The following is a 15,973-nucleotide window of genomic DNA, read 5'->3' as shown; positions in this document are numbered from 1 at the left end:
AAATTACTAGGCTGTCCATTACGTGAAATTCATAAGTCCACAAGTCCACTTATTAACTTTGTAAGGTCTTGTAACGACTCGGATTTTTGCTTTATTTTTTTTTCGAATAAAAAAATTATTTTTAATCAAATAGTCTATAGTAATCGATTAATTATTTAAAAGTGTAATTTGATTAAAACTAGAACCTAGATTAATTTTTGGTATTTAAAATTAATTTAGCATATACATTATTAATTAGCTTGTAACTATGTATAATTGTGTCTATATAATAGATATTAGTAGGGGTGGCAAATTGAACCCAGACCCATTAACAAACCCAGACCCATCAATTAGAAAATAGACCCAACCCAACCCATTTATTAGTTGGGTAAGAATGGGTTCAAACCCAACTAACCCATTATTAATTGGGTCATAATTGGGCATTAATTGGGTCAACTTAAATGACCCAATGGGCAATGAAAGTAACCCACCAAATTCCATCTTTTAATTGGTCCCAAATTCCATCTCTCTCTCTCTCCCCCTGCCCCTCTCTCCCTCCCCGCTCTCTCTCCCCCCTGCCCCCCCACCCCCCCTCCCCTCTCTCTCTCTCTCTCTCTCTCTCTCTCCCTTGCCCAACCCCCCCCCCCCTCTCTCTCTCTTTCCACCCCACGGGAGCATGGCCTTCTCCCTCTTTTATTCAATTATTTTGTGCTACATCACACGGGTCCAAAAATATTTTGAATGGTCCGAATTAAAAATCAATTGTAACCGGTAACAATTATTTTGACCAGTCAAAATTGAAAACACATCTCATTCATTAATTGCGCGAATGGACCCGTGAAATTGTGCTCCGCCGTGAATAAATTTCTCTCATGGTAGTCCCGCAAAGGGTTTGGATTAAAAAATTGACTTATTTTTTTGTTCTTATTCAATTTTTTTTTGCATTTTTTTTGTTTTGTGTCATATTTTTGTGACTTATTAATTTGTTTTGATGAGAGGAATCAGAAAAGTAAAAAAATTTGATCGAAACTTATAACTTTTTGAATAAAGACAAAAAAAAATCAATAAGACAAAAAAAATTACTTATTCTCGTCTTTTTGAAAAAATTTATGAGTTTCGATCATAATTTTTTTTTACTTCTCTAATTTTTCGATCATAATTTTTAGTTTATATATAATTGGGTTAATGGGCGGGTCGGGTTTGCTTTAAAATAAATGGGTCGGGTTGGGTATGGGTAATTAGACTCATAGTTAACGGGTCTAAATGGGTCAATGACCCATTAAAGACCTAACCCACTAACAACTTACCCAATTTGACCCAAACCCGCCCGTTTGCCACCCCTAGATATTAGTAACCATCCCACAATTTATGGGATTTGGATACCCATTCTTCACCTATCTCTCCCTCTATCTCGATCTTTTCACTTATTCACTCCCCTTCAAACTCTTCCTAAACTATACATCTCTCTAATCTCTATAACATCCCACTCTCCTACCTTCCTCCACTATTCCCTTTATATTACTCCTAGTCCACTGCAAAAACATAAATAAGAAAAGATGGATCACACCCTTTCAATTTTCGTCCATATCACGTCCCTCTGTTCACGGCCTGTTTCCTCCTAGTTTCTGTCGTTTGTAGGCCTAAGTTTCTTCACGAATGTTGTAGAGGGCGTCGAGAGCTTCAATTTCGACCCAAGAATCACCCAAAACGGTCAAGGATTGATAGAGTTATCGCTGTCCAAAGATCAGTGAAATTTTTCGGATTTTTATTTCCAGATAGCAAACATGACTTATGAAAACCCGCACTTTTCTCCTAGTTCGAATATTTTTCGGGCTTCAACTTCTTCACAAAAGTTGTAGAGCGTTTCAAGATCTTCGCGTTAGACACACGAATCGTCCAAAACGGCAGAGGTTTGGTCAAGTTATTCCAGTCCAAAGTTGCTGCTAGAGTATCGATGTTACGCCGCCAAACGAAAATCCACCGAATCGTTTTGTCCGGATTAAAGGTATTATAATCCATTCCAATCTCTTCTCTAAGTATATTAAGTGTTTATATGCTTGACCCTATGCCTCAAACGATCCCATGCATCGAAACCGAGCCAAAACAATAATAAAAAAAAAAACAAAATCTGACATGGAGTTTGCAGCCGCGACCTTTGGGTTGCTCCAGCCGCAAGAACCAGGTCTCTGACCTTGCAGGCCGCAAGGTCAACATGGTCAGACCTTCCGAAGTGTACAGTTTTAGTTCGAATCGACTTTTCGATATCCCGAACACCATTTTTGACCCCCGAATTATTTTTCCTAGACTTTTCATACCTCAAAGATCATAACTTGTTAAGATCATCTTTTTAATTACCTATTTATTAAATTATTTATTAGTTATCATTCAAAGTTTCCGAACAAAAAAATCTTTGCGACCTTCCAAACAACGTTTTAACACCCAAACTAATTTTTCTTAGACTCCTTGCATCTCAAAGATGATATTTTGTTAAACTAATATTTTTTTAATTTAGTTTACTATTTATTGTTATTTTTATAGTGTTTCCAATCAAAATTACCTTACGACCTTATAAACCTTATTATTAATGCCCGGATAATTTTATTTAGACTCCTTACATTTAGAAGATAAAACTTTGTTAATCTCAACATATTTTAATTAGTAAACTATTTATTATCTATTTACTTCACTTTCGGCCACTTTATTTAACGTCTTCATTTAAAATAATCCCGCGACCCTCCGAACCCAACTTTTGATACTCAACCAGTTGCATAGGACCTTTAGGACTCTTATTAAGGTCATGTTAATTATTCTAATATTTTTTTTCCTAATTAATGTATTTAATTAGTTTTTAATCAATATAATTACTTAGAAATAATTAATGAGAGCCTAGAAAAAATATATTTTTTAAAATTCTTTTAAAAAAAAGTTCTTACTTATTATCATCTTGGCCACACGAGATTAAGGGTAACGGCCCATTCATAAAAAGTTGCGTGATTACGTTGCTTACTGATTGTTTCGTTTATTATTTGATTAATTGTATGTTGCACCACTGCTTGATTGAATGCTAGATTGGATCCTAGAGACATGGGGTGGTATGCGAATAGAATTCACCTAGACGATGCTAGGTAATGGATGAATTGGAAAGTTTTATTTTTAAATTGCCTACAGGCGTGATTTTGAGATATGATGAGATTTGTGATGAGATTGAAACTGACGAGTGTTCAGTGATGAATTAATAGACTGGCGTGTATCCAGTGATGATTGTGAAGTGGTATATAAGATAGGCGAACCCTAGTTGTGATTCAGGTATGATAAGCTTTCCCCTTGTTGTAATTATTGGGGTGCACACTCGGTATATAACTTAGGTGTATCTGTGACAGCAAAGGGAAGTGACCTCATGGGACTGAGCATGGCTAGCGGTTGGGGGAGGAAAGATCTCATGGAGGGATCTTAGATTTCACTTTAGAATAATGAATAGTAATAAATTGGTGTTTGTAAATCTTTATTCTGCTTTTCGCATATATTATCCTATTACTTGCTAGCTGTAAAGCAAGAGGGGTGGTTGGGTTGGATTATTCTACTGGGTGATTTATCACTTACGGATACGTCTGTATCATAGCAAATCGTTTGCTTTGGCGATCAATTTGCTAGTGGCGCAGGATTCAATGGAGAGGATTCAACGATGGTGCAGTTCAACACGGAAAGAATATCAGGAACGAAGATCGAGTATGCTTCGGATTTGTATCAAACCTAGAGTGAGCTCTGAAGTTAATGTATTTGAATCAGTAAATTTATCTTGTGACTGTAATAGCTAAACTTTATTTTGGAAAATTATATTTATTTAGCAAATTTCTTAAGATTTTATTATATATTGCTTCCGAAAAATCGGGGCGTTACAGGTCTCAAGTCCATTTTAGAGTACCCTAGGGTTTAGACACTTTCATAAGATTTTAGGGTGCATTTTTTTATTATAGGATAGAGTATCTTTGGGTTTAGACACTTTTATAGGGTTTTAGGGTTCATTTTTCTATTATAAGGTTTTAGTGGTTTAGGCACTTTCACAGGGTTTAGGATTTTAAGCACTTTCATAGGGTATCCTACGGTTTAGGTTGTGTGGACTTGTGATTTTACAAAACTATTAGGTGGACTTGTGGGCTTATGAAATGTCTATAGTGGCCCTATTACTAAATCTCCCTATAAAATGCGACAAATTGGTTTGGAAAGATGCTCTATTTAAGTCAACTCAAATTCAGGTGGTGTTCTGCTAAGAGATTTTTGGATATTTTTGGGCTTTTTTGTTTTTATTTTTATTCAAAAAAAATCGCGTTTGTTAGTTTTGCGACAAACTTTTATTGATTATTGATTCTTCTCGACGAGAAGAATCAGAAAAATAAAAGTTGTATAACTTTTACCCAAATATTTTTAGAAATATCTAAGATAAAGCCTAAGAAGTGCAAAAAATCAGCTTTGTGGTTTTACAAAACTATTAGGTGGACTTGTGGGCGTATGAAATATTTATAGTAGACCTATTACTAAATTTCCCTATAAAATATGACAAATTGGTTTGGAAAGATGCTCTATTTAAGTGAACTCAAATTCAGGTGGCGTGGCGTTCCGCTAAGAGATTTTTGGGCTTTTTTTGTTTTTGTTTTTATTCAAAAAAAATTGGCGTTTGTTAATTAGTTTTGCGACAAACTTTTGTTGATTATTGATTTTTCTCGATTAGAGGAATCAGAATAGTAAAAATTGTATAACTTTTACCCAAATATTTTTGGAGATATCCAAGATAAAGCCCAAGAAGAGCAAAAAATCAGCTTTATCTTGGATATTTCAAAAAATATTTGGGTAAAAGTCATTACTTTTCCGGTTCATTTTTACTATAACATGTTGAATATGGATATTATGTTATAGGTATTGCAAATATCTTTTGAATAATAACAATTTTTTTTAGGCTATAAATATCACATACACATTAGATGAGTAAAATAGGATTTGAAAAATGTGAACAGTGAATTGGAGGAACAATCCTTACTGTGTTTGGTTGACAATTTTGGAGTTAAATTTTTGAATTAAAATGTAAAAACACGTGATTGGATGTGAGATTTCAATGAGTGGGGACTTAAGTGGGTCCCCTTGACTCTCTCATTAGAAGGAAAAGAAAAACTCACTCCAACGTAGACGAAAGGTGAGCTTTTATTTAAAAAAAAAAAAAAAGAAGTCAAGTTTTATGTTACTGCAATATGCTATGATATGATATTGACTTTTTATTTGAAATCGAAATGTGAGGCATTCATTATCATGAGAAAAAACTTCAAACAAGGGTATGGTTGGTACTTAAAATTATTTCTACCGTGACAGTTAATGATAGTTGGTGGAGCTAATAAGTCATTGCATGGGAATAAAAAGCTAGCATTAACCATTAACAAGAAATGCATTATTAATTGCACTTGATCAAGTACCCCAGTGGGCAGTGGCATTCCTTAGCATTTGCCTTCAAACAAGGCATAAACTTCTTTGTCCCAAAGCACGAGGGGCGACGTATATGCACCTCGAAACTATGCCCGCCTGGCCCGCCAACATGTTCGAAGCTGGTAAGAATATTAATAAGTCATTGACCAATGACCGCTAGTCTTTGGATGGTTTTTTCAGCTAAGAGAGTAACAAAATCAAATCCCGTCAAAATTTAGTCAATCGAATAATATGTGATCTCACTAGGAATTCGAATCCTGACCTGCAATCGAGTGTTCTACTTTTAGGAAGACTTTTCCTTTTTTTTTTTTTTTTTTACTTTCTTTGATGGACTTATTTCTGTTATTGATTGAGTTGTTGAGTTTGATTATCTCGTGAACTCTCATAATTAATGTAATGTCTCGGATGTGAACTATGTAAATGATTTTTTTTATCGATTGAAAAATAAAGTACAATAATTTTATACATCAATTTTTTTTAAAATATTATAATACATATGAATTTAACAGATTCAAACACATATGTATTCACAAATATTCTATAATTGCAAGCTCCACATCTATCGTGTGGAACACAAGCGCATCAAATATACATTCCAATTTATGATTATTTAACTATACTATACTATATACTCCATATACTCCTATATTTTATAAGTAATTTAGTTTTTGTTTTTTACTAAAGTCTTAGATTTGATATGCTATCACCTCATTCCGAACAAATCCAAGCATTTGCTCTTCTTGCTTTAATTGAAACACGTGGACGGTAAAATTGGTCCTGCGGTTAGTCGGAATATGCGTAAATTAATTCCAATTCCCGAGTTATCAAATTTTACAACCCGATCACAAACACAACTAGTGCGTGTGGTCCCATACACATGTGACAGTGTGAGGTCCCATATACATGTGACAGTGTGAGGTCCCATATACATGTGACAGTGTGAGGGGTTGTTGTGTAACGACTTGTGTGTTAGAAATTCTGAAATACTGTAAGATTTGCTGGGTTTGCTTTGAACTCTCAAACCGCGGCTCGCAGTGCAGAGCTTTGGATGCTTTTCATGCTCCCATGGGTTTCGAGCTCACTCCATACTCTCTCTCTCTCTCTCTCTCTCCACATCTTCTCTCTCTACACTTTTTTGGTACTCCCATTTGCTACTGTTGAGGGTGTTGTCTCTTTCAATAGCATGCACACTTGAGTAGTTCTCTTTCGAAAGCTTTCAAAGAAAATTCCCCTTTCCGTGCTCTGCGTTTTTCCAGAATTTTCAAAACCCTAATATAGTTTCTTCCTTGGTGGAGTGTTTTTTTTTCCCTCCTGCAGTCCTGCGTCATACCAGATGTAAACAGAAAGCAACAAGAGCATTTACTGTCCATGCATCTGTCTCTCCGTCCTTTTGGCAGTTTCTGTGTCAGTACCATTGCTTGCTTTTTCTTGTGTTTTTCTGAATATTTTTTAAGATAAAACTGAAAAATGGATAAAGGAAACAGAACATATTGACGGGAATCTTGTGACTGGTTGAACGGGAACAGTTGAGCTCTGAGCAGACACATTTTGATTTGTCTTATTCTTTTTAACGTTTTTTTTTATTTAAAAACCCTTGTTTTTTCTGTTTCGAAACCCTCCTCTTGTCTGAAACCCTTGCTCTTTTGTAACCCTTGTTTGGTTGTGAAATTTGGAGATTCTGCATTTGGGTATGCTTTGAGATGTTTGTTTGGGTCATCGGAAATGGCTATGAATGTAGCAACAAAAACAAGAGATTTGGAGTGTGGAGTGACCTGGATTTCGTTCATTTGGCGAGAAGATCTTATTTTGGCTCAATAAATTGGGCAAAATCAGAGAAATCCATTTTTGAATCTTGTGAGAGCTTTGTTTAGTTTATCAGTTTTCCGATACTTGAAAACTGGCTACTGTCGGTTATTTTGTTCTGCTTTGTGGGTTCTGATTCCATAGATTTGCATGCCTTGTAGCAGCAGAATAATGGGGAACATTAAAAGGGTTCTTATGAAGATTCTATGCTGAACAAATTGTGAGAGGATGGGGAAAGAACGCTAAACTTTGCAAATATTCTGTGATATCTTGTTGGATATGTTTTTGGGCTGCAGATAAAGCATCCGATTCTGTGGTGAATAGTTTTTGGTCTTGTCCTCATTTAGTTCTTAGAATCAACTGAAATATGTACTCAAGTTGCTGTAGAATTCATGGTGTTGAGGTTTTGAGCTCGACAAGACGGTAGAAAGCCCGTAGAATTGAATGCGGTTCAGAATTTGTAAAGATTAAACTGTACCCCGCTGTTCTGTTGATCTTCCAAGGTGTATAGGTACACGAAATTCAACCTGCCTTTGATTTGCTAACATCCATTTACATTTATTGGTTAACCTCTTATGCTATATAGAAGAAACTCTTGTTTACGACCTCTATGTTTTTAGGTATGGGTTGTGTTGCATCAAGAATTGACAAAGAAGAGAGGGTTAGGATTTGCAAGGAGAGGAAGATGTTAATGAAACAAATAGTGGGGTTTAGAAGGGAGTTTACTGAATCCCAGTTGTGTTATTTGAGATCTCTGAAAAACACTGGAGTAACCCTTAGGCAGTTCACTGAATCTGAGTCACTGGAACTTGAAAATACCCGTTTTGGCCTAGCTTTGCCACCATCGCCGCCTCCCCCTTTGCCTCCCCCTCCTCCTCCACCACCAAATTTTAGCCCGGATATGAGGAAGGACAAGGGAAAACAAAGGGTGGAAGTTGCCCAAGAAGAAATCATAGAGATCGATGAGGACAATAGTTGCACGCCGCCGCCTCCGCTTGCTAGCTCCACATGGGATTTCTGGGACCCTTTTGCCCCTTCTTCACCACATTGTGAAAAGAAGAGTGAAATTGAAGAGCCAATTGAGGAGGAAAATTGGGCAGAGACTAAATCTCAATTTGAGGAAGAAGAACAGGAGGGTGTTGGAAATAATTCTGTAAACATGCTTCCTGAGAAGCCACTGAATGTGGAGTTGCTTGATGATAACTCATCAATGGTGAGCTGGCACACTAAAGACACTGCAAGTGCAGATATGGCCATGGTGGTCTGGAGGAGGAAGAAGACCTTGGCTGGTATTGTCAAGGAGTTAGATGATTATTTCCTGAAAGCATCAGATGGTGGCAAGGATATAGTGATTCTAATGGACATCAATTCAAGTGACACTTTACTTCGGCAGAATCCAAAAGAAATGAGTAACTACTATCTTCTTGTTCCCCTAGACAATAACATTTCTTTTGTTATCCTAGTATATGTCGGCTTCTTTCATACTTAAGATACTGAGCTTTAGAACTTACGAAAAGACTTGCTTAGCTACCCTTAAGGCTAGTGTTAGTCGGAGATTCATTCACAATATTGTCATTTGCATTGCATTTTTTTGGCCAACTTTGATTATTTTCATTAATGAAATAAGTTGGTTTCACTTTACACAACAAGTTCGGTCTACGATGAGTGTTCTAATTCTTCTGCAAGAGTGGTTGCTCGCAACTCTTGTTGTTGCTCTTTGCATAACATCTTTTGCACTTGGACTCCGAGGATTACTTACCGTAAGTTATAGTTATGGCTTCAAGGCTCAAAGACAGGAGCAGTGATAGCAGAATAAGTACCTTGTTTTTGTTATTTTTCGGAAATTACATACTGTCACTGATCTTGCATATCAAATTCGTTGTCATATACTCACTTTTGTAGTCCCCTGGGATGCAAAGGAAATTTCAGGCTTCAAATTGTGCATGTGTTGTGTATGGTGTTCAAAGTTCCAGGACCGTAAAAGCAGAAACTAAACATTATCTACAAAAAGATAATTGACATTCCAGTTCATTTTTTGGTACAATCCTCGAGTTTTTAAACTGCATTTGTAACACTGTATTTGGAAACGTTCTGGAATACAGCTCTTATCCATCATCTAGAGGTTGCTTGATAATTATAGGTACTGATTCAGTGCTACCATTTAATGCCTGCAGATGTAGTGTTATTGAGGATTCTTGATGATTATTGGTGGAATAACTCGGTGTACGAGGTAGACCCCCTAGTGGTCATACCCTTAGGTTAGAACTTACACTGTTATGTTGGACATTGATTCTAGAGAACCTACTGTCAGTCTGAACTATTTCATGCCATCGATTAGTGAAGTATGCAACTGGGGCCTTCCAAATACAAACACAATCAACATTGCTCATCTAGGGTATTCATTCTGTTTATTTGTTGTATCCCAAGACGGAACAAGAAATAAATGTATTAAGAGGTCTGGTTGTAGGGAATCCGCCTGAGAATCCATGCTTTTATGGCAAGAGATAGGAAAGACTTATTTAGAATTGAAGGGAACAGCATTTCATTGTGTTTCCATTGAAAACAGCCCAAACATCTCCGTTCTCTATGAAAATCACCAAGCTTGGATGTTCTGGTGTTTCCACGAAAAGGTATGAATTCAGTTGAAAACTAAAAGGACGAGAGAATGTTAGTTTCTTTTTTATCCTTTTCTTTTTGTTAGCGTTGCTGTCAAGATATTTGCCAAAGAAGTTAAAGAGCCTTCAAGCCTTACCTGTATGCGAAGTGACAAGCATAACAAACAAACTAATTTGAGGAGTTTTGACCTCCAGATGTCTTGGAATCAACATTTTGATACCGAGTCGGCAACTTTGCCCAAAAGCTTAAGCTATTGGAACAGGTCTTTCAGTAGAAGGAACAGGTGACTCAATAGAATGAATGGTGACGACTGATATTAAGGCCATGATTGATGGACTTGAGTTTGAGGCAAGTTATGGAAAATTTACTATAACTATTACTTGAAGGAGTATAATTCCTTAATTAATGGTCCCAACTCGCAAGTCCTTAAATTGTTACATTGTTTGAAAAGGAAGAGAATATATTTCCACCTTTATTAGTAGTTAGTTCGATCACGATGATGAGTCAGGTTATGGTCACGACATAAGCTTGTTGCATGTTATTATCAATCTTGAAACTTTCTTTCTTTAAGAGAGGTCTCCTTTGTGTCCTTACTTGGTCATTAGAACAAATGATAACCTGGTAAAAGGCAAGTTGGCAGACAGAATAGGGTTTGGATTGACACCCGTGTCCTTAAAGTCCAGGACTCCAGATTATATACATGTTGCTGATGCCTGAGTCAAAGCTGTATTTATTTGGTATTGACCGTACCATTTTGACAAAGTTAATTCAACTCAGTTCATTTCAAGAAAGCTTAGAACAAATCATAACCCGGTAAAAGGCAAGTTGGCAGACATAATAGGGTTTGGATTGACACCCGTGTCCTTCAAGTCCAGGACTCCAGATTATATACATGTTGCTGATGCCTGAGTCAAAGCTGTATTTATTTGGTATTGACCGTACCATTTTGACAAAGTTAATTCAACTTAGTTCATTTCAATAAAGCTATTACAACACTATTTTTTGATCAGCGCCAATGCCAGCTGAATACACGATTTCTGTCCTAAGTATCTTGAGTCTTGAGTTTAACTTCCACATGCATTGTGTGTAGCTCTAATTACCTTTCTGGTGAAGGATATATCTGACAAGTCTCTAAATATCTCCTCTATTCACATTTATCGACATTTAGTTGCTCTTCAATTCAATTGTGGTTGCTCTTCCAATTCAATTGTGTCTAGGAGCTTATAGTAAGTATTGTTTACAGGGGGGAGGTACAGTTCTGGAAAGGTCTTTAATGCATTTTCGTGGAGTTGGTCATCTAAATCACTTCAATGTACAAGAAATGCTCCAGAGTTTTGTGGTCCAAGTGAACCATGCCGCCCAGGTGCTCATTCTGTCACACTCGAAAAACTATATGCTGAAGATCAAAGAATTTACAAGGACATCAAGGTATCTATGGTATTCCAAAAGTGATAAATTCCCGGAGAAAGATGTATTCCTGTTTGATAATGATCTTTCATGTATATTGTGAACTTTCATAAACTAGGTGCGAAGTTGAACTTTTTGTGAAGTTGTGTAGGCTTAGGATTTTTTGTGTTGGTTGTGCAATGCATACAAGGCACGAACCTAAAGTTGTACAGGCTTAGTCAATGTAGCAAAGTGATTGTCCTGAGACCTCTGTAGTTGCAGGTTCTTTAATGCATATTGGTCTCATATTTAGGGGCTGATGTGGCATGGAAATCCTCTTGCAGAAAAAAAAACCACATCTTACTAGTGCTTTCCATTATTTGTTGAGCTTCCTGGAAGGCCGTTGACAGTTGACCGTTTCTTTTTTGTTATCTATTTTACATTTTCTGTTTCATAAGTTCCACTCTTACCACTTTACTACATTTTATAGATAGTTGAAGGAAAACTAAACAGCTCAACTCTAAATAGGTCAAAAGTCCATGTATCCCCAATAACAATAATTAGGCATAGTCTCTTTTGCAAAGCAAAAAAAAAAAAATTAGGCATAGTCTGACGATTACATCTTCAAATTAAAGTCGTGTTTATACTGGAGATGGTTAATATCCACACCTAGCAGCAATGATCCCAAAAACAAGGATGGAAGGAAGAGTACTGGTGTATTATGTTTCTTTTTTGTCTTTCTTTGTTGTCCTTTTTTGATCCTATACTTCTCGTGGTAACATTATATTGTCCTGTAGGATGAAGGGGTCACTAAATTGGAGCATGAGAAGAAATCCTTGCTCCTGCAAAAGCAAGAGGATGAAGACCGAGACTGGACAAAGACAGAGAAAACTCGATCAAGTGTTGAGAGTTTGCAATCTGACATAGTATGTCTGAAAGAATCAATTAGTAGGTCGTGCTCATCCATATCGAAGCTTATAGATGAAGAGCTGCATCCCCAGCTTATTGCAGTAACTTCTGGGTACAGTTCTGGACAATCACTAGGACTAGTCCTTAGTTTGGTGCTAAATGAGTATTTTTGGTGTGACTGTTAAAGCTGTTTATAGATACATAATTTGGGTATGACTGTAAGTAAGTGTAATATGCTGAAAATATTTGCCAAGCTTGAGTGCAAAAGAACATGACTATATTATTTGAGACTTTATATAAACTAGAGCATACCTTAAAGAAACTTGTGAGATTCTTTTGATAAATATTATGGTGATTCCACATTGCAATATTGAAAATAAGATTCCAGAGAAGAAGTAGAAGAAATTATGCCTTATTTTCCCATGTTGCCAAATAGGACTCATAATCGCTGGCTACGGACATAAATTCCTTTTTAACCTTTGGGCTATTTTCAACAGTTTCTCCTTTTGTCCTCGTCTTAGTTTATCCTTTCTTTCTTAGTTTACCTTTGGACATAAATTCCCTATTCTAGAAGTTCTTAGTTTATCCTTTCTTTCCCTATTGTTTTTGGAACACTTTCAGGCTAATGAGTATGTGGAGAACAATCTACGAGTGCCACCAAGTTCAGAATCATATATCCCAGCAGTTGAGTCATCTCATGAATCAGCAGTGCATGGACCCCTCTACTAATTATCATCGTCATGCTGCATCTCAGCTAATAGCTGAGGTCACGTCTTGGTACAATAGCTTCCACAGACTTGTAAAATCTCAAGGAGAGTACGTAAGAACCCTCTGCAAGTGGATAAAACTCACCTACTGCTTTGTGGAGGACTCTCAGCGGAGTGTTAGCTCTTCTGCAGTGCATACTCTTTGTGAAGAATGGCAGTTGGCCCTTGACAGGCTCCCGGATAAGGTATTTATGCTTTTTGATCATATGTTTGAGCTCTTATACATTTTTTGAATTACATAAAGCACAAATATCTTCATATGATCAGCCAACACTGTAAAAGTTCAAAAAATGGTTTGCTCTTCTTCTTTTCAGGCCTCAGAGGGAGTGAAACCAACTGCTGTCGTATGTTAGTGACCCGAGGATTGAGTGGTCTATTGGTAGTCATATTAATTATCATCCATTGCTTCATTGGCTAGAACTAGTTATCCACTTTAGAGCCTAAAGTGAAGTCAAAAAGCCCAATGCGAGTTAAAAAGTCCTATTGGTCTCATAACTATGACGGTCTTGGACTTAGGAGTCTATTGTAGTGCTTAAGTTTTTATTTTCATCAGAGTCAGTAGCCTATAAACAAGCGGTTATCATCGTATTGCCCAGACTTTGTTTAAGGAGAGCGAGACTGTTCTGAGAAGTAGGGTTGTGGCTCGTGTGTGATTTCTTCTCCACCTCTCACTATCTTTGCTTCCTCATTTAGGATGTAAGGTTCAAATTGGATCGGCTTACGAGGAATGTCCTTTTAGATTGTGGAAGTTATTTTGGAAATTTTCAGTAGGATAATCTTGGAGCTCGAACCATTGTTGCTTATTGGAATAGCAACCCAACCACCCATGTACGATCTGTGTTACGATAGGTCTCCTTTAGTCTTGCATGTAAAAGAATTGACCTATCGAGTAGTAGGAAAGAGAGGTCAAATTTACCTGGAAGGCTGGGACCTTGGACCATTTTGGTAAATTGGGATAGAACATAAATGCTGCTTATGTCAATCTGGTCCAAATTTGCAGTTTATAAAACTTTACCTATTGGCTTACAAGAATTCAAATGTCATGAGTGGGTGTTTAAAACCTGGAACAGACCAATATCCTCAGGTTAAGTTAAAAAATGGTTCTTAATCCTTTCTGTATAGTACCAAATTCATCTATGCCTCGATAAATTTTGATTAGAGCAACATATGGGCAGACTTATGTACCTCATCGAGGAGATGTTTGATGTTTAGAGTCAAGTGATGTGGCGCCTGGGGCTATTTTCAGAATTCCAGCACTTTTTCCCAACCCCGTAAGGCACAGCTTTATGCTCCCACAGTCATAGACTCATAGTGTGAGTACCTGGTTTATGACAACTGTATTCAATCTGCGGACTTGTAAGTTTCAGTCAATATTTGGTATTAATTTTTACCGTGTGCGACTCTGTTGTGTTTTGTGGATTTGAATATGTCCTGTGCATTTTATGTGGAAAATCATTATGTTCATTGATGAAGTTACTTCTCTAAAGTCTAAACAATATAGATTGTGATATGTGATGATTGAAAACTCTCATTTGTTTGATCTTTGCACTGTCATTCATTGTTCTCACTTCCCCAATTCGTGGATATGAGATCAACTTACGAAACCATCGATCATCTGCTTCAATCACTCTTTCTGTGCTTTATGATGCAGTAAAGATTGCGGTACAGCAGCGTGTACAGATGGGTTTTGCGCCCGTCTCGGGTCCCGCAAAGATGATCGGAGCCGCTCATTTTGTTCAAAACATATTGTTTACGGTCCCTGTAAAAAATCATCTCAATCCGATATCAGTAAAGGCGTTTACGAATCATCCAACTTTTATGAAGCAAAGTTGGATGATTCGTAAACGCCTTTACCGATATCGGATTGAGATGATTTTTTACAAGGACTTTTTTACAGGGACCGTAAACAATATGTTTTGAACAAAATGAGCGGCTCCAATCATCTTTGCAGGACCCGAGATAGGCGCAAAACCTATCTGTACGCGCTGCTGTACAGCTTTTTGCTGGGATTGAGTTGTCTCTACCAAGTTCTCACACAATTTTTTACTTTTCTTTTTTCACTGCCGTGTTTACAGGTTGCATCAGAGGCAATTAAGAGCTTTCTCTCAGCAATCCAGTCCATAGTCTTGCAGCAGGAGGAAGAACTCACCCTGCGGAAAAAAACCGACAAGCTCGAGAAAAAGTTACAAAGGGAGTTAAACTCACTGTCTGAAATGGAGATGAAAGTCGAGGGGAACTTCAATCTTGAAGATGGAAATTCCCTTTTGACACCTAAGCATCCTTTAACACTCAAGCGCGCTAAAGTCGAGGCATTGAAAAAGCGAGTGAATGAAGAAAAGGCCAAGTATCTGAACTCGATCCGGGTGACTAAAGCCATGACTCTGAACAACCTACGAACGAGTCTACCCCATGTGTTCCAGGCATTGATGGGTTTTTCAAGCGCATACACACAGAGTTTGGAGGCCATTCTTAGCTGCCCTGAGCCAGTAGATTGTGATGCAGAATTCAGCCCAATAAGGTGATGAGAAGAAGTTGAATGCTTTGTCAAATATTGTTTAGGAGGAATTCTCCGTATAACTGTGTGCCAAGATTTTCTGAGAAGCTGAGATGATGACTTGAGAAAACTGGGTGACTTGTGTTTCTCTCAAAACTCAGAAGCTTCGGGTGGATGATTGAGAAATTTGATTTGTATACATGGATATTGAGATTTTAGTTAGGAGAGTTTTGAAGTGAATATATGCTTGTAAACTTTCTGGAATGTGAATCTCCTCTATATTTCTTTATCAACAATCACCATCCGTTCATCACCCACCAATTGTCCATCATTACTTTTCCTGTCAAACTTAACAGCATCATTTATTCTAATCGCATGGAAAATTTGATTGTAACCATGCAAGGAAAAATGTGTTTGGACCTATTTTGGATCCTACAAAAATCTAGAAAAATATCCATAAAATTTTTAATATTATTTTATGGAATCCTGTAAAAAATCAGTTCCAACAGATATCGGTAAATATTGCTTTTAGATTTGTAGGGCGAAACTA

The 15,973-nt window shown here is 37.0% G+C and overlaps 1 protein-coding gene across 1 annotated transcript; it reads left to right on the top strand.

The window, feature by feature from the left end:
- Nucleotides 1–6,438: 6,438 nt before the first annotated feature.
- On the top strand, nucleotides 6,439–15,740 carry LOC131334877 (protein ALTERED PHOSPHATE STARVATION RESPONSE 1). Its single transcript, XM_058370178.1, has 6 exons — nucleotides 6,439–7,762; nucleotides 7,872–8,660; nucleotides 11,111–11,295; nucleotides 12,051–12,274; nucleotides 12,784–13,114; nucleotides 15,005–15,740. The coding sequence occupies exons 2-6, from the start codon at nucleotides 7,874–7,876 to the stop codon at nucleotides 15,449–15,451; spliced, it is 1,974 nt and encodes a 657-aa protein (XP_058226161.1). The 5' UTR covers nucleotides 6,439–7,762; nucleotides 7,872–7,873; the 3' UTR covers nucleotides 15,452–15,740.
- Nucleotides 15,741–15,973: the final 233 nt, after the last annotated feature.

This window comes from Rhododendron vialii, chromosome 7a, assembly GCF_030253575.1.
Source record: "Rhododendron vialii isolate Sample 1 chromosome 7a, ASM3025357v1".
Classification (NCBI taxonomy): domain Eukaryota; kingdom Viridiplantae; phylum Streptophyta; class Magnoliopsida; order Ericales; family Ericaceae; genus Rhododendron; species Rhododendron vialii.
Note: the sequence above shows the minus strand (reverse complement) of the source record. Positions and strands in the feature narration are given on the sequence as shown.

Bases quoted from the DNA above. Each gene is read 5' to 3' on its own strand.
- LOC131334877 (XM_058370178.1), top strand. From the start codon at position 7,874: ATGGGTTGTGTTGCATCAAGAATTGACAAAGAAGAGAGGGTTAGGATT. The intron at 8,661-11,110 runs GTAACTACTATC...TATTGTTTACAG, and splicing joins GCAGAATCCAAAAGAAATGA to GGGGGAGGTACAGTTCTGGA. The intron at 12,275-12,783 runs GTACAGTTCTGG...GAACACTTTCAG, and splicing joins CTTATTGCAGTAACTTCTGG to GCTAATGAGTATGTGGAGAA.